Genomic DNA, 24,622 nt, shown 5'->3' on the forward strand with positions numbered 1-24,622 from the left:
ATTCTGAATTCTGGACTGCAGTGGAGCCTCCAACACCCAAAAGCCATCCCACACAGATTCAATCTGAGGACATGCAGGAAACAGATCAGAACACAAACTAAGGAAAGAGAAAAGAAAGTCATCATACCCTGTTTCTCACCCATAAGAACAGTGAGGGCCGCAGAAGGGAGGTCCTGCAGTATGTGGGGGTCTAAGGTCAAGATCACTTCCATCTCCTGCCTAGGATGCCTGCCTCCTTTCCAGCCAGCTCCAGGCCACCTGGCATGTGGCAGCAAGGAGGAGGATGTGCAGAGCAGCACGCCCAACACCGCAACAGGGAGAATCACACTCAAACCTTCCTAACACCAAATGCCAAATATCAACAGATCAACTCCATGAGCCACCCCTTGGTGTCCTCAGTCCCCCGGGCACAGAGGGAGTTACAACTGAGCTCCAGGGGAGGAACCTGCAGGGACAGTAGCAGGAATCCCAGGAGACGATGACCCCCACCTCCAACACAAATGACACTTTCCAGTACCAGGCCTGAAACATGCTTCAGAAAGATGCCAAAGTCACTCGCACAAGGCTTAGACTGGTCACCACGGAGGACTCACTCATAGACCCACCTGGGCCAACACCAGCATCTGCAAACTAAGATGATTCTGGGCAAAGTGATAATTAAGATAAAAGGGCAAAAGACACAATTTACAAGGAAAATATAACAACCCTAAGTTTCGATATAGCTCTAAAGCAAAATCTTTTTGCATTTTGAAAATCTGTTTAAAACAAAAATATTGTGGAAGATTTTTATTTATCTCTTAAAATTTGACAATTTTAAACAAGGACACAGAAAAACTAAGTAATATGATCACCAAAAATTGTTTCTTAAATAGTAAAAGTTATATCCTTCAAATAGAGAATTTGTATGACTTGATATGTCAGAATATTCATGAGAACCATCTATGAAAATGGCCACAGAGGAAAATGTGATCATATCAAAGAGGCTAGTCTCTGTTGATCATGCAGCTCAAATTCAGTAAGGCCAAACAGAACCATGGCTTCTGACCCCTTGGGCCTGAGAGGCTGGAGGAGGGCAGCCAGCCTCAGCTCGGCCTTATTTCTAAGTTCGTCTCACAGCACAGTGTGCACTGGGCGGGGCAAAGCAGCTGTGCTCCCGTTTGACTTCTGGACTCACCAGATTCCCACGTGAGCATGAACTGAGTTGCGATCTCAGAGGCATCGCTTGAGGTCCTTGACTGATGGCCTTTGATTCTCAGGATGCCTGTGAGGCAGTGGTCACCATCATCCCTGATGCATGGATAACAGAAAAGATGCAGAGAGAAAGAACGGCCCGGAGTCAAGCTGCGGTGGGTGGAGCCAGTGTAGCAGGTCGGCTTCAGGGCTCCCCACCTCCTGGCCGGCTGCCCTGGAGCTCTCCATGACCTCGCATGGCATGAAGTTTGCTCATTTGATTTTGGGGTCATTTTCACTGTCTTTAGCTCAAAAGGAACCTGTGGTCCTTGGGGCTGCTGGCTCTCTGAACCTGTGTGCAGTCTGTGGTTTCCAGGGTTGCTGGCCAGAGCCTCAGCAGCTACCTGCAGACCCCCACAGGCGCCCGCCTCCGACACAGCCCTCAGGTGCTCCAGCAGAGCTCCCTCCTGGACCACCCCTCATTCACTTACAATCCAGACGGGACTCGCCTTGTCCACAGACTTATGGCACTGCCAGAAAGACAGACTGCTTCTTCCCCCCAAGCCAACTACCTTCTACTTGTGTTCTGATTTTGTAAAAGCACCCTTAGTTGCTGCATTAGGCGTGCTCCACAAGTCACCTTGCTGAGAGGATAAAGTTGCTGAGTTAAACACAAGCCAGAGGGTACAGGCACTTGCAAACGGTCTCCAGGCTATTCCAATCTCAAATGGAGCTTGGGATCCACTGGAAGACAAGCTCTTGTCAGCCCTCACTTGATGAACCAAGCCCAGCCTACCCTCCTCATTGTCAATTATGCCCAGATTTTCTTGAAAGCACCAGATTCACTTCACTTGAGGTCAGACGCCCATGTCAGAAGAAAGATGCTCCTTCAAGTGAAGCTGACTTCCACAGGAGGCCCCAAGGCTGGTCTCTCACTGTCCTTCCTCCTTGACAAAACTTGTCCTTAGGAGCATTAACACATTTTGCTCATGTACTTTCATCCAGCATGTTTTGTTTTTTAATTTTTATTTTACTTTTTAGTTGTTGATGTACCTTTATTTTTTATTTACTTATATGTGATGCTGAGGATGGAACCCAGTGCCTCACACATGCTAGGCAAGCACTCTGCCACTGAGCTACAACCCTAGCCCCTAGCATGTTTGTTAAGGGGAAAAATTATATAATACCCGGAGTTAATCAAATAGGCTACTTTCAAGTCACAAATCAACACTTAATAAAGGTTTTCAAAATATGTAAATGCATCCTTTCCTGCATAAGAAATTCTGCTAACTTGGAAGATGGGAGGACATCCTTTTATGAAGAATTTTCTTAAAAGGAGAAATAATATGCTCCATGTTTTCTAAGAAACAAGTATTCTTGAAAAGAGAAGGTACTTGTACTTGGCAAAAAATTTTGATGATTTTAGAACGTCCTACTAGCCAGTTCATACTTTAAGCCAAACTTCAGAGAATCCTTAACAGTGGCAAAAGTCAGTGGAGTACCTTACCACAAGCCATGTGGAAGGTGACTGGTCTGCTCTTCTCCCACTCAGGAATAAGAAATGCCTGCTGTGTTTGAGGACTCTGTGATATAGCAGGGCTCCGAATGCAGCATGACAACAACACATCAGCCCTTGACTTGTCCCTGTGGCGGCCCGCTGAGCAATGTCCACACAAGCGTTAAGGACGGCACCTTTCAAAGACTTATGTTGACAGACACTGTTTTCAGATGTCCTTTGATGACTGAGAAGCCACTTGCTTTCTATCACAGTTTACAGAATCATGGGAAATGAAGTGTCAACAACGTCTCCTGGTGCCAGGACAGTGAGATTTGGCTTCCGTCCTTGTCTTCTCACCCTGCGTCCTGACGGTGAAGGACCTATTACGTGCAGCCTAGTCCTTGCCCACCGCCACCTCAAGAGAAGACAGAAGACGAGGGAATAGCAGCAGCCCTTAAGGTGGGTCCCAAACTCCCACACACCATGCACGAGGAGGCTCAATCACTGTGAGTCCCTTAGCAGAGGAGTGGAGCCGCTTCCCTGAGCGGTCCTCCACAGGTGCTCGGCCTCTGCATCCTCACCATGCACAGCCAAGGAGGCTGAGGCCACTAAGCCATCCTCCGTAGAGAGGCGAAATGTCTTTAAAACCTCACAATACCAGATGTCTTGGCCCACGGTGTCTTTCTAGGTTTCCAGCCTCATTACTGAACAGAGAAACTGGGAGACAGGGACGAGATCTCAGGGCTAAAAAGACTGGGGAGTGATTCCCAGGGTTGTAAAAGTCTGAATGAAGACAAGAGGGACCAACTCTACCTACAGTAAGACCAAAGGGGGAAAATACAATCATGCATAGCAAAGAAGGGTTAGAGGCTTGACCAAAACACACCGTCTCTGATGTCCTGCCTCATGACCCATCTGCAGGCATAGCAGGATGTGCTGGAGAAAGCCTACTTTCCCAGTAACTAAAGCTAAGGTATGGCCCCTGGGAACTCAGAGCCCAGGGTGGCAGGGATAGCCTGCGGGAGGGAGGTCCCTGACTCCTGTGTTCCTTCCTGAATATGCCTTTTTCTTCCTACAGCCAGTGGGAAGACCTTGCTGCAGTTGCAAGAAGCATCTTGGGTACTTCATATTCATCATCTTCAAAACAGGTGTGAAAGAATCATCAAAGCATTTTTTTTTTCTCTTTCTATAATACTGAGATTGAACCCAGGGCCTAGTGTACGCTAGGCAAGTGCTCTCCCACTGAGCCGCGTCCCAGACTTATCAAAGCTATTTTTGAAGTAGAAAACTTACTTTGACCACGTATGTAAACCTCCGGATATCCTGGATGGCACTGGAGAAGTCCAGGCGGTTGAACGCCTCCCCTAGAGTGCAGTAGCCGTGCCTCTGAAAAGCAGGGGAGTGAGATTAGTCAGTGGTCAGCACAGTCAACAATCAATGGCTGCCAGGCCATGTGGACATGTTTTAAAGTTGATGCATAGTACATCTGCTTTCATACAGAAGATTTCTTCCATATGTATTTACAGAATCCCTCAGTGGCTTCTTTTTTAAATTTTTAAAAAATGTTATTCATTTATATGCAGTAATGAGAATCGAACCCAGTGCCTCACACTGTTAGGCAAGCGCTCTACCACTGAGCCACAGTCCCAGCCCCTTGCTGTCTTCTTTTGCTATGGACAGGTAGGGCAGATACAAATAGACCCAAGGGTGCTGGCATTGCACATGCTAGAGAAGGATTTCCCTGCAGGGAGGTCTGTACTGCCCAGGGCTGGGAGTGTGCTATGGTTAAGGTGGGTCCCAAACTCCTACATCATGCACAAGGAGGCTCAATCACAAGGTGCAAGGCTCAGAGGGCCCCCTGGCTGTGGGTGAGAGGTCTGAAGGCACGTGATGGATCTGAGGATGGCAAGTTTCCAAGATAGGGGTATTGGTGCCCAGCACCCAAAACAAAAAAGCTGGTAATGAGATCAAAGGTCTAACTGAAGCTGAAGAGTACTATCCTACCCTGCAGACCTCCCTTAATGGAGCACCTTGTACTCCCCAGTCTGCAGAACTCACTTGAGGCTCAGCAGTGCTTCTGAACTCCACCTTTATGTTTCAAATACCTAATGTCTATAAGTAGGGTTTTAATTTAGAGTTGTGGGGACATGTAAACCGGAGGACAATGACAGGAACTATAAGAAGTGACAGATGACTCCCCAGATTCCAAACAGGCCAGTGGGGCTGGACTGGGGGAAGCTGGGGTAGCAGAATGTCTGTTGGTCTCAGATATGGCCTTGGAGGCACTCCTGGTTTTGTGTCCAAGCCAAGGATAGTCCTAATGTGTGCAGAAACCAACCCCACGCTTATCTGAAACAGTCAACATACATGTCCACTGAGCATCTCTTGTGCAGAATGCTTTCCTAGTGCATTTCCATTTTATGGTGAAGCAAAGAATAAACAGATACAGACTGCAACCTAATACATCAGATACATCCCAGCTTAGTCTTAATTTCTTCTTTTTTGAATGAATGCAATTCTAAATGTTGGTGCAGACACCTCTTCCAGACAGCTATCATCTCACAACAGGAATGGGTCTGGTTCAGAGTGAACCACACAAGTGTGCTTGCCTTTGCAGGCCATGTGGGTGTATACCAGGTATAAGCAGGAAGGTGTGTGTGTGTGGGGTGAGGACCCATTAGTTCCCAGTGCCAGTCCTGGGCAGTCCCAAGCTCATTAGACACTAACCAAGGACTCCTGGACATCCCTGTTGCCTGAAGACAAATTCCAGTTGCGATCTGTGCAGTAACGCAGAGAAGGTGAAATACTGAATAGTCTTTTACAAGCTCCATACCTTGTTTTGTACAAAGTAGGTTAGATTCTGTCAATCTTCCCATGGCGTCCCAGAGTACGTGTTAAGAACTAGAGTCATGTTATACCCATTTAACAATACTCACCACCACCAAATAGGTCAATAGTTTTCTTTCTCAGAATCTAATCCCCAAGTTTCTAGGCTGCTGGGCTAGTTTAAAGATATCCACTGTTAACACTTCCAGGACACTTAACTTATCCTAACTTTTACTATGTAGTAAATAATTCCTCCCTGAATTACTTTCCCCAACTGCTGTGAATGGAAGCAAATGCAAAGTTTTGAGAGGGGTAAATAAGGGCCAGGCTTCCTTGGCACTAAGGAGAGAGAAAGGAAACAGAGCTGGAAGCTAATGAGGGCTTGATGGCTCTTAAGGAAGCTTTGCTGACCTGGAAATCAAAGGCTGGCAAGCATTCCAACTGCTCTGCTGCTCCAACCGAGAGCAATTCCATAGGAGTCCGTCTCCACACAAAATGAGGGGCTCAGTGGTCACCCTCACTCCAACACACACACACATCAGAGCAAGGAGCATCCTCACCTGTAGCCATGGCTCCCACCAACAGAATATACCTCACAACCTGGTCTGAAATAACCACTGTGGGTTCAGAGATGTACAGGGGATCATGCAGTGTGTGCGTAGACACACACACACCACACATGCACACGTAACAAATATGCAGAGCAAATACCACAAATACCATACATATGCACACACCACACATATGCACACACCATACATCACATATACACACACACACACACCCCACATCCCATACATCAGATGCATGACAAAACACACACAACACACAATGCATATATGCACACACGAACACACACATTCAGGTAGAATATGCACTACAAACACATCCACACATGTGCACATGCACACATTCACAACCCACAGTCATACCTATGCATACGCACACAACTGTGAATCATCGCTTCAAACGCTACTCACATATACACACCTATCAGAATGTGAATCACAAACCTGATATTCAAAAACAATAACTTCTTTAAGGTGACATTACATATTCAACAGAGGCTATGCGGGATAGGCTCCTATTTATAATAAAAAATACTTACTTCTTTTGTGCTTTCTTTATGGACATAGATCCATTTTTCACGATAAAAACCTGAAATAAAAATTAACTTTGTTTTTAAAATATGGCAAGTTATTTCAAGATGAAGATCTCAAAGGAACCTCAACAGTGGACATGCTAACTAAGTTACTGGATGCATTATATGAACAAAGATGCTTTACGTGGGGCAAGGGAAACTGAAATGCCTTGTTCCCTGATGGGCTGAGGATGCTGAGATACCGCAGTGGAAATGACATCAGATGACCCTCATCTTAGCAGCTGAAGAGAAAACTAGTGCTAGTGATGGCTGCAGTGACATCAAAACGTAAATAACTAGGAACTACACATTCAAACACCCTTCTGCACCTGGATGCCTCTCCCCTGACCGCCTTCTTCACACCTGGAAGGTGTCAGAGACTACTCTGGATGCTGTCAGGAGAGCTTCTGCCCCACCTTCCTGTGCCCTTCTACCTGTGCAGCATCCCATGTCCCAAACTCCAGCTCCTCCCACTTCTAGTCCTGCCCTTCTCTGTCGGCTTCCCTGCTCAGGAATGAACTGAACTGTGACCACCCTCAGCATGTGGGGCAGCGTTGTGGGTTTTGCCATCTTCTGTTTGTATGAATCTTAAAATTCAAACGATTGAAATATAAAACGTCTGATCACTAACTCAGCAGGCAACACTGGACAGAGTGCTTGCTGACATACCCATAGCACTGCTTATTTTTTAAAAGGTAGCACAGCCACAGCAATCAGGCATATCAACATACTCAACAAGTAGAACATCGTAGTATTGAGGAAAATGATCTTACTTTGAGTATTTGTGTCATTTCTGAAATGGTCCTTTTTCCTTTTTTTGGACGCATATTCACATTCTTCATTATTGAATATCTCTTCATCTTCACTATTTAACATACTGAAATAAAGATACGTTTTTTTAAAAGAGAGAGAAAATTTTTTAATATTTATTTTTTAGTTTTCGGGGAACACAACATCGTTATTTTTTAAATTTTTATGTGGTGCTAAGGATCGAACCCAGTGCCCCGCGCATGCCAGGCGAGCGCGTTACCGCTTGAGCCACATCCCCAGCCCCTAAAGATACATTTTATTAAAATATTTTCCCAGAGAGACCTCTACTTGGCTTTTTTTATAAAGCACATAATAAATATCTGATTTGCAATTCAGAGACCAAAATAAAAATCATGTTAAATCAGAGATAAATCATGAGCTTCAATGTACAAGGGTAAGGTCTAATATTCTGTTTTCACTTTGAGAAATCAGGGATGTGCCCGGGTTCTTTCGAGAATGTTACATGCATTAGAATCTCCCAAGGGTTCTGAGACGTTCAGTCAAGGCAGTTTGAGACATCAAAATGCTCTATCAAAACAGAGACCAGACACAAAACCATGACTTTTGTGGCCATGTAGTGCCTGATCTGCTGACCACAGATGTGTCAGCTGCACCCTGACACATCTAGCAATGTCAGCATCCCTGCCGTCCCTCATCTTAAAGACATAACTGAGGCTAATCAGCCTGTGGAACATTTGCTTGATAAGCACCAACCAAACCAGAAGAAACAGACATTTTAACCACTAAAATATTCTGAAATTTTCTAATACTTCTCCTTTTTTATGAAATAAGGAAATAAAACCACAAGGCAATAAATAACTAAGCAATGCGAACACCTTTTCTTTAGAAAGTTTCTCCACTGTAGTGAGAAAAAAACACAAACTGCAATCCACATCATCAGCACTAAGGATGCTTGAGATTTTTATTTTCAACACACTGAGCACCGAGGCTATTCTTGGCCTGGAAGTGTAGAGGATGCACTGTGGGGACGAGCTGGCAGGTGGAGGCTAGGGAAGCACTCAGAGCCAACCCAACATTGCCTACTTGCCCTCTGGTGTTCCCCGAGGAGAGAACTGTGAAGTCCCTTTCACTCACCAGTGTTGGCTTTAGATGCAAATAGCCTAGCCGGCCACCTGAATCTGCTCACCACTGTCAGCACAGGCAGCCCTGGGCAGAGTGCGCTCAGTGCGCCTGCCCGCTGCCTCCCCTGCACCTCATCCTACGCTAGCTTGTGTCACTGATTCAAACACTGAATGGAGACAATTTTGAACCACAAAAGGTTTTCCAGCTAAAGTCACAAACACACCAGAGGAAAAGCAGAAATTCACTGCTCTCCAGAAATAGTGCCATAAAAACAGGCAGGAGGCAGCAAAGGGTGGCTGACCAGGCCTCCCGCCAGGGGAGGCACACCTCGTACCCCCAGCACAGGGCAGCACAAATCCTACAGCCAGATTTAACCTGCCCACAGGTGGGAGGCCACTTCCCCAGAGGAAAAAAATCCATCTTGCTCCTGGCTGCCTGCAGTGATCTGCCTTCCATCAGCCTGGGGCTACACCTGCTGGTCCCCGCTGCCACACTAGTGGACCCTGCAGGGGCACTTCCTTGGCACTGTGGGCATGGCAGGGCTCAGAGGACTTTGGGGTTAGGCCCAGAGCCCCACAGTAATATCCAAGAGAAGTAGCTAGTCTGGAGAAAGTACTCTTAGTTTCTATATTTATAAAGTATTGAAAACAAGGGGTAAAAGGCCATGATTTTGGGGAGTGGGTGTTGTACTGTCAGGTAAACTAAAATGTAAAAGTGGGAAAGAAATATGATGCCTCTAAAATTAACCTACAATTGTATAAATACTAGTAGGGCAGTATTTAATGTTGCACAGGTCGTTCACTTTGCATGCACATAGCAAACACTTCCTCTTCTTATGGCCTTTAGCTTTATGAGCAATAAATATCACCTACCCTGGCTTAAAAAACCAAGGAAGCTTCAACAAACAAAACCCAACAACTCAATTAAAAAATAGGAAAAGGACTTCAATAGATATTTTTCTAAAGAAGAAATATGAATGGCCAATAAACACATGAAAAAATGTTCAGCATCACAATTAGATATTACCTTACATCCATCAGAAGGGCTACTGTCCAAAAACAGAAAGTAATTGTTGGCAAGAATGTGGAGAGACTGAAATTCTTGTGCACTGTTGGCAGGAATGTTAAATGGTGCAGCCGCCATGGAAAACAGAACAGATTTACCACGAGGCCCAGCAAGTCCCTTCATGGTGGGTGACATTTCATCTGCACGAATCTGCACTCCTTCACTTACAGCAGCAGGATCACAACATCCAAGCCTGGGAGCAATCCACATGCCCACTGACAGACACTGAATAAACAAAAGATGGCAAGTCCACACAGTGGACTGTGACTCAGCCTTAAAAAGTGACAGAGGCCTGGGGATGTGGCTCAGTGGTTAAGTACCAAAAAAAGGGGATGCTGACATGCTACAACTATGCTGGGCTGACAAGCCAGTACAGGACAGACGCTGTTTCCACCTCAAGAGGCAGAGGGTAGGATGCGGCACTGAGAGCTGAAGGAGGGACAGGAGTTGGTGTTTAGTGGGCACAGAGTATCAGTTTGGGGAGATGAAGGGCTCTAGAGGTGGAGGTGTGACAGGAGCGCAGCAGCGGGCTGTCCTTGTGCCATGCCCCTGAACTGAATGCCTAGACGTGGCTGAGGGGTAAACGATAGGTAGTGTGTACCTTGCCACATCGGAGGGCGCAGCATGCTTGACTTGTCCTGTCCAGATCGTCCAGGGTGTGTGCTGGCCAGGAGGAAGGGCTGATCCATGGGACCTCACACAATATCATGAGCGGACAACACAGGTTCACACACTTGCAAGAACCCCAGGACAGTTGCACGTTCATCTGCATGCCTGAGCTGGCAGCTTCCCCTCCTGCACCCACAGGCCCTCACCTTCTCCTTAGGAGCACACTCAAGAGCAACAATACTTCAGGGTTGTTCTATAAACCATGGGGCACACCTTTCCCCAGTGCAGATGAATCAACAGACGGCTCCCAAGGGAAGCACAGAGCTCAGCACTCAGCAGCTCGTTCCTGTAGCCCACTTCCAGGAGTGAGCAGTGCTTCACTGCACCCCATGTGACCTGACATTTCCCTCGGCTACAGTGTTCCAACGGTGACATTTCAGGAAGCATGCGTTTTCTCAGATGACATTTCCTGAAAAGGTGGTAACAGGTCTTTGGCTTCAAGGCCATTCTGTGACATGCGGCTTGGGCCATCTCTCCAAACTGCCTTCACTCTCTACCTGAGTAGAAGATGACAGGAGGGGGAACCTCCGATTTGTACAGCGCCCAGTTAAGTGCAGCAGTTCTCAACTCCTTGTGGTAAGTAAGATACATTACAAACACCTGAGATCTCAGCAGCTCAGGAGGCTAAGGCAGGAGGACCGCAAGTACGAGCCCAACCTCAGCTATTCAGCAAGGCCCTAAGCAAATCAGCAAGACCCTATCTCAAAATAAAAAATAAAAAGGGCTGAGGATGTGGCTCAGTGTATGCCTCCAGGTTCAATCTTCAATACCAAATTAAAAATATATATATATATATATATATGTAAAAAATAAAAAAATATATATAAAAAATAAAACTTTTGCTGCTATTAAAAACATTACCAAGATTAACATTCTTGCAAACAATGCAAGAGTATGAAATGAAAAGAATCCCTGGCTAAACTCACCTCTGAATTAGCTGAACTTTTAAATTTCTCTTTTTTCTTGAGCTGTCTATAGAAGATAGCTTGATGTGGGTGGGCAGTTCACCCTCCACAGAAGCCAGCTCTCTCCCTCTGCTCCTCTGCCCACCTGCTCTGAACATCCCATTGTGCCCCAGACGGGACAGGGTCTGTGTGAGTCTGGTGGCACTAACAGTCCTGTGGTGACTACTACTGGATCCGGGTGCTGCTGACCTCGTGCCTCCTACACTGTGAACACCCCCACTCCTGGGGCCTGGCCTGACCCTGCCCACGGGGCCTACTGCTTCCTGTGTCTCAGACCCTTTCAGGGAGAGTAGCCCCCATTTCTCAAGAACAGTAGATACTTCCTACCAGAAACAGAGCCTGGGGCCCCGATGAGGGTGTCAGAGGGCTGATTCCCTGTGTCCTCCCCCCAGTTTTCAGGCACGCCGTCTCCCGTGTCCCCACAGTGCTCTTCCTCTTCTGTTTCCTACAAGGACAGTCCCACAGGATCAGGATGCACACTCACAGACTCACCTCCTCGACGGCCCCTAAATATAGCTGGGGGTTGGGGGTGCTGTGACATTTGGAACATGTTCTGTCCACAGTGCACAAGAAAGTCATCTTTTTACCCTCCTAGGGTTTGACACAGAGGGGAGACTTCTTGAAGTCAGAATCTTATAAACTGATTGTAATAGTTTGGATGATGACTCCTCCAAAGACATCTAAGTCCTAACCTGTGTGACTCTATTTAGAAAATAGATCTTTTCAGGGAAGGACATTGAGACGAGGCTATCTTGGACTGGCCAAGCACTGGTATGTTCTTGAGCAGAGAAGAGCTGCACAGGGAGAGGCATGTGTCAGCCAAGGTGGGGAATGGGGTGGTGTTTCCACCAGCCAAGACAAAGGAGGTGTGGGTGGTGCTCTCCAGAGCCTAAGAGGACCAGCTCTGCCTGGCCCCTGATTTTGGACTTCGGGCTCTGAACCTGTGAGCACATGTAATCTCTGTTATTTCAAGCCACTGGGCTGAAGTCACAGGCCCTGGAAAACTCTCAGGTTGACTCTGATCTTGAAAGTGTGCCTGTGCCAGACACCTGCCACCCACAGGGGGAGACCAAGCAATAAGCAGCCGCCTATGATATTTTCTTTGAAGGCAAAGACTCACATTATTCATTTTCCTAATATAATGCTATTTTCTTGCCATCGTATCCGTAAAAAGATATTCTAAAGGCTGGGGCGGTGGCTCAGCAGTAGTGCACTTGTCTGGCATGTGTGAGGCACTGGGTTCGATTCTCAGCACCACATATAAATAAATAAAATGAAGGTCTATCAACAAGTAAAAAAATATTAAAAAAAGATATTCCAAAAGAAAAAGTCCAATTTTCTATAAGTTCAAAAGAAAGAGCGAAGCGAAACCTATTTTTTAGATTCATACTTCTTTTCTCACATGCAGTCTTAGGAATCCAATGGTACTTGTTATGTGGCAGGAAGGCGAAACAGCCAGGGTGCAGGGAATAGAGGTAAGGGGCCAGGAGCAGATTCAGGACCCGACACGCTCACTGTACTGCACACCAGACCATCAGCCGGAGGAGAACACTGTGAGCTTCCAAGGGGACTCTGTGCCTTGACATCAGAGGAGGAAGCCATTAAAGCATCACATATGTACAGGGCAGGCAGTGCGGCCCTCGCTCCCGACTTCCCATGAGGTGCCTGACCTTGCTCCCTGGACCATCTCACCTGCATGGACAGAAGCTCCCCAGATCACAGCGGCGTGTCACCATTGCTGCGGGGTCTATAAACTTCTCCCCACCCGAGCATGTATGCCCATGGAAACGGGGATGAGCAAACTGAACTAGTTGGCAGTTTTGTAGGTTCACAGGCCTTGGACCGAGCAGGCTCAGTAATGTAGATAAGATATCCAAGGGAAACACGGGAGCCAAAGATTTAAAATCTGAATCAAAAACTGTCCAGGGTACAGGCCAGGCTTTCCTGAACATGCAAACAAGCAGTACTGTGACAGGAGCAAGGGGACTACTGAAGACAGGCTCGGAGGCCAAGCTGATAGGCAGAGGCTGTGGCTTAGCTGCAGACAACAGAACCTGGTGGTGACAAAGGTGTAACAGGCAGTGGCTCTGCTCAGATAAGCAACAGACAGACAAACAACCCAGTGGTGTGGGGGGATGTGTCAGATGCCAACCAGGCACAAAGGGGACAAGGCCACTTTGGAAAAGATGTGGGGAGAGGGGGCTACCAGATGACTGCAATACCATGGTCTGTCAGCAGCCAAGAGGAGGTTCCAAAACCAAGGAACTAAGGGCATGACATATGGACATCAGCACAAACATTAGAAGAACAGCCACCCTAACTGCCAAAACAGCAAAAGCAAATACTTAGAACACAGTGTGATAGGCAGCCTCCAGTTACTTGTGATGTTAAAAAATATACATACAAAGAGAGATGCAGATGTAGATGCATGCTGCACACTGAGATGTAGACACAGGTATGCAGACACACGAACATGTTACGTACACATATACAGATATACATACACATTATGCACAGAGATACAGGCATAGATACATGTTACAGGTGGAAAGATGCAGACAGATAAACCCAGAGATGCAGGGGTGGGCACATTTCATGCAGAGATATGCAGGCTTGGGCAACATTATGTGCAGAAAGATGCAGACATAGGCACATGTTATGTGCAGAGAGAGACATGCAGATGTAGGCATGTGTAACACACAAAAAGCATTAACCTGAGAGACCAGAGGCCAAACAGAGCAGGGTGTTCAACAGCTCCTCCCACCTGTCATAAGGAAAAGAGCTTAAGACTGGCTCACAAAGCAAACTCAAACATCACACCTGAAAGTAAAATTCAGCTACAACAGATTGGGGAAGGCTAGGGCTGCAGCTCAGTTGGTAAAGCACTTACCCTGCCTGTGTGAGGCACTGGGTTCGATCCTCAGCACCACATAAAGCAATAAAATAAAGATATTATATCCATCTATTATAAAAAAAAATTTAAAAAAAACGTTTGGGGAAATGCATATGGACCTAAGAAAAACAGCGAGCACAGAAAACTTTATAGCACCAAATGTCTATATAAAATTTAAATAATGAGAATAAATTATTGAAACATAATTTAAAAACTCATGAATGTTAATGAAAAGAAGGGAAAGAATTATTAAAGATAAAAGCAGATTTAAAATAAGACTAGGGGCTGGGGTTGTGGCTCAGAGGTAGAGCGCTTGCCTAGCACAAACGAGGCACTAGATTCGATCCTCAACACCATGTAAGTGTAAAATAAAGATATTGTGTCCACCTAAAAACTAAAAAAAGTAAATTAAAAAAAAAGAAAAAAGTTTTTTTAAAAAAGACTAGAAATAAAAAAGTAATCTAAAAACTATTTCTCTGCAGAAAACAGTCAAGAAGAACAAAAACTAGATATGTTAGGGAAAAAAATAAAGTACAGATACATGAAAGCATCAACGATGAGAGGAAAATCACAAATGCTGACTGATAGACTTACTAAGTAAATAAGCTAGAAGTAGATGAAGCATTATTTAAGAAAACATATGTGTATAAATTTAATGCTATTCCAATAAGATGGCTATTTTTTCTTAGAGTTAGACAAATTGACCGTGGAGCTCATTCCCAGAGCACTCTGGCCACCCCAGGCCTAAACTGCCAGGAGTTTCTCCAGGGTTCCCGCAATGTAGAGAAGCGATGGAGGGGCAGTCTGTCAGAACAGAGACCAGGCAGTTCCAGCCACACAGGGAAATTTGACAGAGGACAATGGAGACCTTCCACACTGCAGAAAAGAGACGGGAGCCAGTAGGTATAACAGCTGGATGCTACCTGTTCCTCCTCACACCAGGACAAAGCCCAAAGGGAGTAGAAGCACAATTCACACACAGCGGGATGAGAGAGTTTTTAGTAGGGCTCAGGGAATCTACCCTATCATGAACCTCATGTTTCTGCCTCCTACTCCTAAACAGCCCCTCCCCAGATTCTGAGGGTACTCAGGCCCCTGGGTACCTACTGTCACACAGCCATGGAGCCAGGACCAAAGCCAGGAAATGCCACCAACTCAGCTGTGGCATTACCCGCTGGTCTCCCATCAGTCCCTGGGCTGGAGTCCCCAGGACCTACACTGCCTCTGGATGACCCAACCCTGTGCCCATGACAATTTCAGTATGGTCAGCTACTCTGCGGAGTTTATCAGCCTGGCTGGTGTTCTTTCCTGGGAAGGCTTAGAGCTTCCATCTCTGGGAAGAATGGCACAGGGGATTGGTGGTTCCCAGCCACATGTGTGCTGCCAGCCCTGGAAGTTGGCGAGATGGCACTGCCATATAGAGCTGTCGACTGCTCCTTGGGATGAAAGGTGCCCTGGGGGACTGCTGACAGATGTGTTGCTCTAGCCTTTCACCTACCTGCTGGGCACCTGGGAAGGCTGGGTGGCAACAGCCATGCTTTCCTCATGGTCACTTTTACATCCTTCTTCCTCTGAAGTCTTCTACAAGAGAATTCTCCCTCATCCCTCATTTATTCATGTATTCAGTTATCAACACAAACTCAGGAATATTCACTTTCTCTTATGGCTATAATTCAGTACTATAAGGTCTATTTTACTTATTTTTATTTTTTAAAGAATGAATATTCTTATTTCCTTTATGGATGTCCTGGATTTTATGCAATTTACCAAACGATTTGCTTTTGGGGCTCCACTTTTAATTGATTTTAAAAAATAAATGACAGCAGAATGCATTACAATTCTTATTACACATATATGGCACAATTTTTCATACCTCTGGTTGTATGTGAGGTATGTTCACACCAATTCATGTCTTCATAACATGTACTTTGAATAATGATGTCCATCATATTCCACCATCATTGCTAACCCCTTGCCCCCTCCCTTCCCCCCTCTGCCCTATCTAGAGTTTTGTCTATTCCTCCCATGCTCCCCCTCCTCACCCCACTATGAATCAGCCTCCTTATATCAGAGAAAACATTTGGCATTTTTTTTTTTTTTGAGATTGGCTAACTTTACTTAGTATTATCTTCTCCAGTGCCATCCATTTACCTGCAAATGCCATGATTTTATTCTCTTTTATCGCTGAGTAAAATTCCATGTGTATATATGCCACATTTTTTTTTTTATCCATTCATCTACTGAGGAGCATCTAGGTCGATTCCACAGTTTAGCTATTGTGAACTGTGCTGCTATAAACATTGATATGGCTGTGTCCCTGTAGTATGCTGTTTTTAAGTCCTTTGGGTATAGACTGAGGAGAGGGACAGCTGGGTCAAATGGTGGTTCCATTCCCAGTTTTCCAAGGAATCTCCATACTGCTTTCCATATTGGCTGCACCAGTTTGCAGTCCCACCAGCAATGTATGAGTGTGCCTTTTCCCCACATCCTCACCAACACTTATTGTTGTTTGTCTTCAATAATAGCTGCCATTCTGACTGGAGTGAGATGGTATCTTAGGGTGGTTTTGATTTGCATTTCTCTAATTTCTAGAGATGATGAACTTTTTTTTCATATAATTGTTGATTGATTGTAGATGATCTTCTGAGGAGTGTCTGTTCAGGCCTTTGGCCCATTTATTGATTGGGTTGTTTTTTTGGTGCTTAGCTTTTCAAGTTCTTTGTATAACCTAGAGATTAGTGCTCTATCTGATGTGTGAGGGGTAAAAATTTGCTCCCAGGTTGCAGGCTCTTTGTTCACCTCACAGATTGTTTCTTGTGCTGAAAAGAAACTTTTTAGATTGAATCCATCCCATTTATTGATTCTTGGTTTTGATTCTTGCACTACAGGAGTCTTATTAAGGAAGTTGGGGCCTAATCCCACATGATGAATATTAGGGCCTACTTTTTCTTCTATTAGACAGAGTCTCTGGTTTAATTCCTAGGTCCTTGATCCATTTTGAGTTGAGTTTTGCACATGGTGAGAGATAGAGGTTTAATTTCATTTTGTTGTATATGGATCTCCAATTTTCCTAGCACTATTTGTTGAAGAGGCTATCTTTTCTCCAGTGCATGTTTTTGGCACCTTTGTCTAATATAAGATAAATGTTTAAGACAATATGAGATAATATATTTATCTTATATTTAAAGTAATATAAGATAAATGTTTAGTCTCTGTGTCCTCTGTTCTGTACCATTGGTCTACCAGTCTGTTGTGGTGTCAAATACTATGCTGTGTTTGTTACTATTGCTCTGTAGTATAGTTTAAGGTCTGGTATAGCGATACCACCTGCTTCACTCTTCCTGCTAAGGATTGCTTTAGCTAATCTTATTTTTCCAGATGAATTTCATGATGCCATTGGGATTTTGATCAGAATTGCATTAAATCAGTATAGTGCTTTTGGTTATATGGTCATTTTTATTTATTTATTTATTTTAGTTGTAGTTGTACAAAGTACCTTTATTTTATTTATTTATTTTTATGTGGTGCTGAGGCTTGAACCCAGTGCCTTGCATATGCTAGGCGAACACTCTACTGCTGAGCCTCAACCCCAGCCCCGAGTATGGTCATTTTGATAATATTAATTCTGCCCATCCAAGAGCAAGGTAGATCTTTCCATCTTTTAAGGTCTTCTCTGATTTTTCTCTTTAGGGTCCTGTAGTTTTCATTGAATAGATCTTTCACCTCTTTTATTAAGTTGAGTCCCAAGTATTTAATTTTTGTTTGAGGTTACTGTAAATGGGGTAGTTTCCTCATTTCCCCCTCAGAGGATTTGTCACTGATACACAGAAATGGCTTTGATTTATGGGGGCTGATTTTATATCCTTCAACTTTGCTGAATTCATTTACTGGTTCTAGAAGTTTTCTGGTGGAGGTTTTTGGGTCTTATAGGTATAGAATCATATTGTCAGCAAATAGTGCTAATTTAAGTTCTTTTTTTCCTCCTTTAATTTCTTTCATCTAATTGCTCTGGCCAGTGTTTCAAGAACTATGGAAGTGGTGAAAATAAATAGAAGTGGTGGGAAAGAGAGCATCCCTGTCTTATTCCAATTTTTAGAGGGAATGCCTTCAGTTTTTCTCCATTTAGAATGATGTTGGCCTGAGGCTTAGTGTAGATAGCCTTTTACGTTCCTGCTATCCCTAGTTTTTCTAGTGTTTTGAACATGAAGGGGTGCTGAATTTTGTCAAATGCTTTTTCTGTATCTATTGAGATGACCATATGATTCTTATCTTTGAGTCTATTGATGTGATGAATTACATTTATTGATTTCCGTATGTTGAACCAACCTTGCATCCCTGGGATGAATCCCACTTGATCATGGTGCACGATCTTTTTGATGTGTTTTTGTATTCGATTTGCCAGAATTTTAGCATCTATGTTCATTAAAGATATTGGTCTGAAGTTTTCTTTCTTTGATGTGTCTTTGCCTGGTTTTGGAATCAGAGTGATATTGGCCTCATAGAATGAGTTTGGAAGTGGTGCCACATAAAAATAAATTGAAGAGTATTGGTATTAGTTCTTCTTTAAAGATCTTGTAGAACTCGGCTGTGTATCCATCCAGTCCTGGGCTTTTCTTGGTTGGTAGGCTTCTGATGGCATCTTCTATTTCATCACTTGATATTGGTCTTTTTAAATTGGGTATGTCTTCCTAGTTCAATCTGGACAAATCGTATGACTTAAGAAATTTGTCAATGCCTTCAGTGTTTTCTATTTTACTGGAATGTAAATTTTCAAAATAATTCCTAATTATCCTCTGTATTTCTGTAGTGTCTGTTGTGATATTACCTTTTTCATCACGTATGCTGGTAATTTGAGTTTTCTCTCTTCTTCTCTTCATTAGCATGGCTAAGGGTCTGTCAATTTTATTTATTTTTTCAAAGAACCAACTTTTTGTTTTGTCAGTTTTTTTCAATTGTTTCTTCTGTTTTGGTTTCATTGATTTCAGCTCTAATTTTAATTATATCTTGCCTTCTACTGCTTTTATTGTTGATTTGTTCTTTTTCTAGGGCTTTGAGATGTAATGTAAGGTCATTTATTTGTTGACTTTTTGTTCTTTTAAGGAATTAACTCCATGCAATGAACTTTCCTCTTTGTACTGCTTTCATAGTGTCCCAGAGATTTTGATATCTTGTGTCTATGTTCTCATTTATATCCCATAGTTCTTGAATGTTCTGCCTGTGGTTTCTTACCATTATCACTGTGAAGTCTATGTTCTTTTCAAGATTATATATTTTATCTTCATTGTCTGATGTCCTGTCTGTCAAGTGGTCTACTCTGTTGGTGATGCTTTCATTTGAGCTTTTAATGTGGATTATTGTTTCTTTCATTTCAAGAATTTGTTTGTTTGTTTGTTTTAGCACCTCTGTCTCCCTGTTGAGGTGATCTTTCACTGCCTGTTTTTGTTCTCTTATATCTTCCTTGAGTTCACAGAACATTTTAACCACATACATCCTGAACTTTTTCTCTGTCATTTCTCCTGCTGTGGCTGCCAATGACCCTACTGATATGGTGTCTTGATCTGTTTGGGGCACTTTCTTCCCTTGTCTATTCATGTTGCTCGTGTGTCTTCCTTTCCAGCTCTGTGGGCCTGGGGTGTTAATTGTTTTTACCATATAGGTAAATTCTCTTATTGTTGAATTTTAAGTGCTTTTTTTTTTGGTAATGCTCTTGTAGGGTCCCAAGATCCCTCCTTTGTGGGGAAGGACAATGTTAACAGATCCCAGTATCAACGATATACCATCTATGAACAATCTGTTGTTGTTAAGACATTTACAGTTTAGTCTCAATGTTCAGAAATGTTGGATTCAATTATTATCTAAAATATAATCAGTAGTTTTGTAAAAGGGTTTAGAATTTCTCACGGTGGACAATGAACTGGGGGTGGGGCATAGGACGATATGCCGAGGATGTAGGACATGAGGATCCAGAGTTAATACATCTTAGGAAGTGTAAAAGAGAAATCTAATGAAGAGGGTTAGTAGCAAGAAAATAGATAGGAAGTAATTTAGGGTAGACAAGCACGTGGGAAGACAGTAGAGTACATAAATAGTAAAATTTGGAGGGGAAAGAAAAATGAAAGAAAAAAAAGTCATATACAACACCTCTATACAATATTATTCAGATGACTCAGTCCTCAAAAACCTATTTCTTGCAAAGTTCTTGGTTTCACATATGTTGGGGTTGTGAGGGCTGGAGGATAGACAGGTAGAAGAGAAAGAAAAAAAATATTCGAAGGAAGAAACGAAGGTTGTTGCTAGTTTTAGAGATCCGTATCTTTTCTGCTTCTCTTCTCACCAATAGGTGGGGTTGTCTGTTGTAAGCTGGTGTCTCTGCCCTCAGGATGGTGGAGGTAACCAGGGCGGGAAGACTGGTCCTGGTGTAGGGCGCCTGGAAGCGGGGAGTGCCACCTGCCAGTCCCTGCAGGAAGATTATACCTCACAGGTCTCTTTTGGGGACTGCTCATATGACTTGAGTGCCCGGCACTATTTCCCTCTCTTGTTTGGAGATTTCCCAGTCCCTGGTCTCTCTGTTAGGATCCAATCTTTAGCCCCATCTCCCTCTCCCTTAGCAGTTCCCACCTGCGGGGCCTCTCACACCAAGGCTCACATGAGGTGGGCAGCACCCTGGGTGCACTGCACACCTACCCAACTCAGAACTGTTTCTGTGTTGGGTGGTTACTGTGTTATCACCACTGGGATGGGGTCAGGGGGAAGTCACATACTGGGTTGGTGTCTGCCCTCGTAAGTTGGAACCCCTCATTAGATTTCTCAACTCTCGGCAATGAGGGCTGCTCCGGGCCTGTCTCTTCCCCACTCCAGCCCTGGAGTCAGTGTCCTCTCAGAGAAGGCCGGGATGCTCACCAGGGCTGCTCGGTGCCACCAGGCCTTCACGGACACAACTGTAGAAGGGGTGCACTCCACTCTCTGTGCCCACAGATCCATCTCTCTCTAAAACACAAGCAAGCTGTCTCCCACTGAGACCCCAACCCTGTCGAAAACCACAGGGTTCTGCCACAGCGCTTCCTGGCTTCACTTCTTCCTCTAAAGTGAGAAGCTGGCTCTCATCGTCCCACTCGCTCATGGCCGTAGGCTCCAGCACATCTCTAAAGGGGTTCCAGGTGCTCAGCCCACACCGTGAGAAGCAATGTGCCAACCAGCCTCCTGTCTCCAGCTGCATGGCGTCCTGTCACAGGGCCCAGTCCCTCACAGGCCAGCTCCTTCACAGGCACCTCTAGTGTGGCCATCAGACTCTGCCAAATGAGACCCGTCGTCACAGCCTGCATCATATGGAGTCTTCGCTGCCCCCACAGAAACTCCCTGCTGATTCTGGTCAGCGCTACAGCTTGTAACAGTCCCAAATATAAGCACAGTTCGGGTACCCTAGAGCAGTCCTTTGCCTTTGGTAATCAGCCCCAGACCCCAGGATGATGTCACAACTTAGAGGTGAGGTGTCTCTCACAGCTCATAGGAGAAGAGATGCAAGAAGGGTTAGAGGGAAAGTGAGAGCCTTAATCTAGTCAGCACGTCACCCTCGACAGGGTGGCCACTACAGGTAGTTAGGGAGTGGCTGGAAAAAGTGGGTTGCTGGGGGTGTGCCCTGGAGTTTATATTTTACCCAAGGTGAGAACTCTCTCTGCTTCCTGATGCAATGTCCCCAGCTGTTTTCCTCCTCCATACACTTCATGGCGATGTTCTGCCTCACCCAGTCCCTGAGGAATGGAGCTGGCCATCTATGGCCTGAGACCTCTGAAACTGTGAGCCCCAAATGTACTTTTGCTCCTTAAAATTGTTTGTTAGGTCTTTTGGTCACAGCAGGAAAACGGCTGACTAAAACACATGTGTAGGCCTCTGGGTTAAGTTTCCCAAGACTCATCCACACTACTTTGTTGCTCAACAAGCACTCCTTGCTACTTCTGGGTAGTCTGCATTATAGAGGTGTTTCCTGTTTGTCATCCATTCATTAGGTGAAGGACAGAGGGTTCTGTCCAACCTCCAGCAATTACCGAATAAAACTGCCATTACTGTTCATATACATATTTTGTGTAAACAGTTTTCATTCGCCTTGGGTAAATGCAGAGGAGTGAGGTTGCTGGGCCATACTGCAGTTAAACTTAATAGCAAACTTCCCAACTGTCCTTCAAAGTGGCTGTGCCATTCACAGTCCACTGTCCTCATAGGAGTCTACCCTGGTCAGCCCTTGTATACTTTGCCGTTGCTGTTCTCCAACTTAGCCCCTTTGATAGGCAGGTGTGTGGTGGTGACTGTGTGGAAGGTGACGCCTTCCATATCACCAGGAATGAGCAAAGGCCCGCCTGGGCCTGCAACAGTCCTACTACTCTCCACACTTCCTGCCAAACCTCCAGGGGGTCACCGGCAGCCACAGCTAGCGTGGGGACTCCCATAAGCGCCCTGCTTCTCCCCCAATCCCCCTGCCCCCGTACTCTCCAAGGACAAGCAAGTTGAGAGTTGAGCGTGTGATTATTTTTCTCTGCTTGTTTTCCGGGCTTCTTTGCAATTTGCGAATCTCCTTTGGTGAAGCACAGGTTTAGTTCTTTTATCCCATTTTCTCCTGGGTTCTGCTTGTTCTCTTATTGTTGAATTTTAAGTGCTTTTTGTGTATTCTGAATAACAGTCCTTTGTCAGATATGTGGTTTACAAATATATTCTCTCAGAGAAAACATTCTTGATGAAATGTAAATCACTGATGTTCTTCTTTTCTGGGTTGTGCTTCTGGTGTCATATCTAAATGATCATGCAGACTTTCCCCTGCGCTTCTTACACAAGTTTTATTGCTTTACAATTTACAACTGGCTCTATAACCCATTAATTCTTAGATAAAGTGGGAGCTGTAGGTCAATGTCCATCTTTTATGCACGTAGATGTCCAGTTTTCCATCACAATTTATTGACAAGGTTATATTTTCTCCATTGAATTGCCTTTGTGCCTCTGTCAAACTCAGCTGACTGCATGCGCATGGCCTTACTTGGGCCCTCTGTGCAGATGCACTGACTGACAGCCTCACACTCAGCAGTGCATCTTAAAATCATGCTCTGTTTTCAGAATTGTTCTGCATTCCAGTCCTCCTTCTTTCTAGTGATGACTCTAGACAAGGGATCTTTAATACTGGATCATGGTTCTCTGTTCCCCAGGTTATGACAATAGCCTCCATGTTTTCCCCCTTGAAGCCTGAGTTTCGACTTTCACGGAGCATGCTGTGACCCGCCCATGTCAATGCTGTGGCTGAAGGGGGGTCAGCAGTGAGGGATACCTGAGAGTCTGCCTTTCTCAACTGGACTGCACTAGTCAAAAACACTTCTTCCTTTGCTGATGAATTTGGACACCTGGGTCGAAAATACCCGACCTTACGCTGGAAGACCCTTGTTTTGAACACTGAACTGTCTGTACTCACAGCATTACCATGCTATCTCCATTATTTCCAAAAAGGAAAAAGAAAAATAGACCGATGCTGGAGTGCAACAGCAGACCTTAAGTCTAATGAAAGAGTAGCTAACACACTCTGAAAATAGTTTGGCATAACTTAATGGTGCCTGGGCACTCATTCAAGGCCCCACTGTCATAGAAGAAGGGATATTTTCAGCCAAGAAAGAACTCACACATAAACCTGAAGACTTATACAAGAATGTTCACAGCAGCACTATCTGTAAAATCCCACTGAAAGCAAGCAGGTGCCCATCCCTAATAGAATGAGCATGGCAGCAAGTTCCCTCGGCTGTAGGATAAATCTTGCCAACAACCACCATCCAACAGAGGCGAGACACTGCAGAATCCATCAGATGAAACCACACTACAGTGTTTAGACATACATCACTAGATGCTCAACTGTAAAAAAAGCAAGAATGGGGTGGCTTTTGGGACAGTGGGCACATCTTTGATTATGCTAGTTACTCTGACACATTCTCTATGACATATCACTGAATTAGAACTCTTGCTTTGTACACGTTCTCTGTATGCTACATTTCACTAAAATAAAAGGTGAATGAGGAAAGGGGAGGAGAGAAAATCTAGAAATTTGGGTATTGGAAATTCTAAGGCCTTTTTAATGCCATACCTCAAATAAGAGATGAGCGTTTTGAACTAAAATATGGATACACGAAACAGAAAACAAAATGAGAAAGAATGCCTTAGAGTAGATGCTGATAAAATCATGGGAGCTGATGAACATGCCAAGCTTCAAGAATGAACTAAGGCCTGAGCCTGTCTGGGCAACCCAGCTTCAGATCAGGGGACTAAGCCAGGCCCTGTCTCCATGACCAGGGTCCGCTGATTGCTCACACAAACAACCTGCATAAAGCAAGTGGGCAGCTTTCATCTGCCGATACCACCCCGCAGATGCAATTCAGGCCTCAATGCACAGCCTGGTGATCTGCACTGGAGGAGGATGCTTGCTCTCGGGCCCCATAGGCCCAGCATGACCATGCTACCTGTGGCCAGCAGGACACCAG

The 24,622-nt window shown here is 44.7% G+C and overlaps 1 protein-coding gene across 4 annotated transcripts in view; it reads right to left on the reverse strand.

Annotated features, from left to right (window-relative positions):
* The window catches only part of Fbxo25 (F-box protein 25), a 50,730-nt gene that overhangs the window by 14,350 nt on the left and 11,758 nt on the right, over positions 1–24,622 (reverse strand). For all 4 annotated transcript variants that reach the window (XM_027952108.3, XM_027952105.3, XM_027952107.3 and 1 more), the window contains exons 3-5: positions 7,409–7,512; positions 6,603–6,652; positions 3,962–4,054 (exon numbers count right to left, since the gene is read on the reverse strand). In XM_027952108.3, the coding sequence (XP_027807909.1) occupies positions 3,962–4,054; positions 6,603–6,652; positions 7,409–7,512 (247 nt within the window). The remainder of the gene's footprint in view (positions 1–3,961; positions 4,055–6,602; positions 6,653–7,408; positions 7,513–24,622) is intronic.

The sequence above is a fragment of the Marmota flaviventris genome, chromosome 3 (genome assembly GCF_047511675.1).
Source record: "Marmota flaviventris isolate mMarFla1 chromosome 3, mMarFla1.hap1, whole genome shotgun sequence".
Classification (NCBI taxonomy): Eukaryota; Metazoa; Chordata; class Mammalia; order Rodentia; family Sciuridae; genus Marmota; species Marmota flaviventris.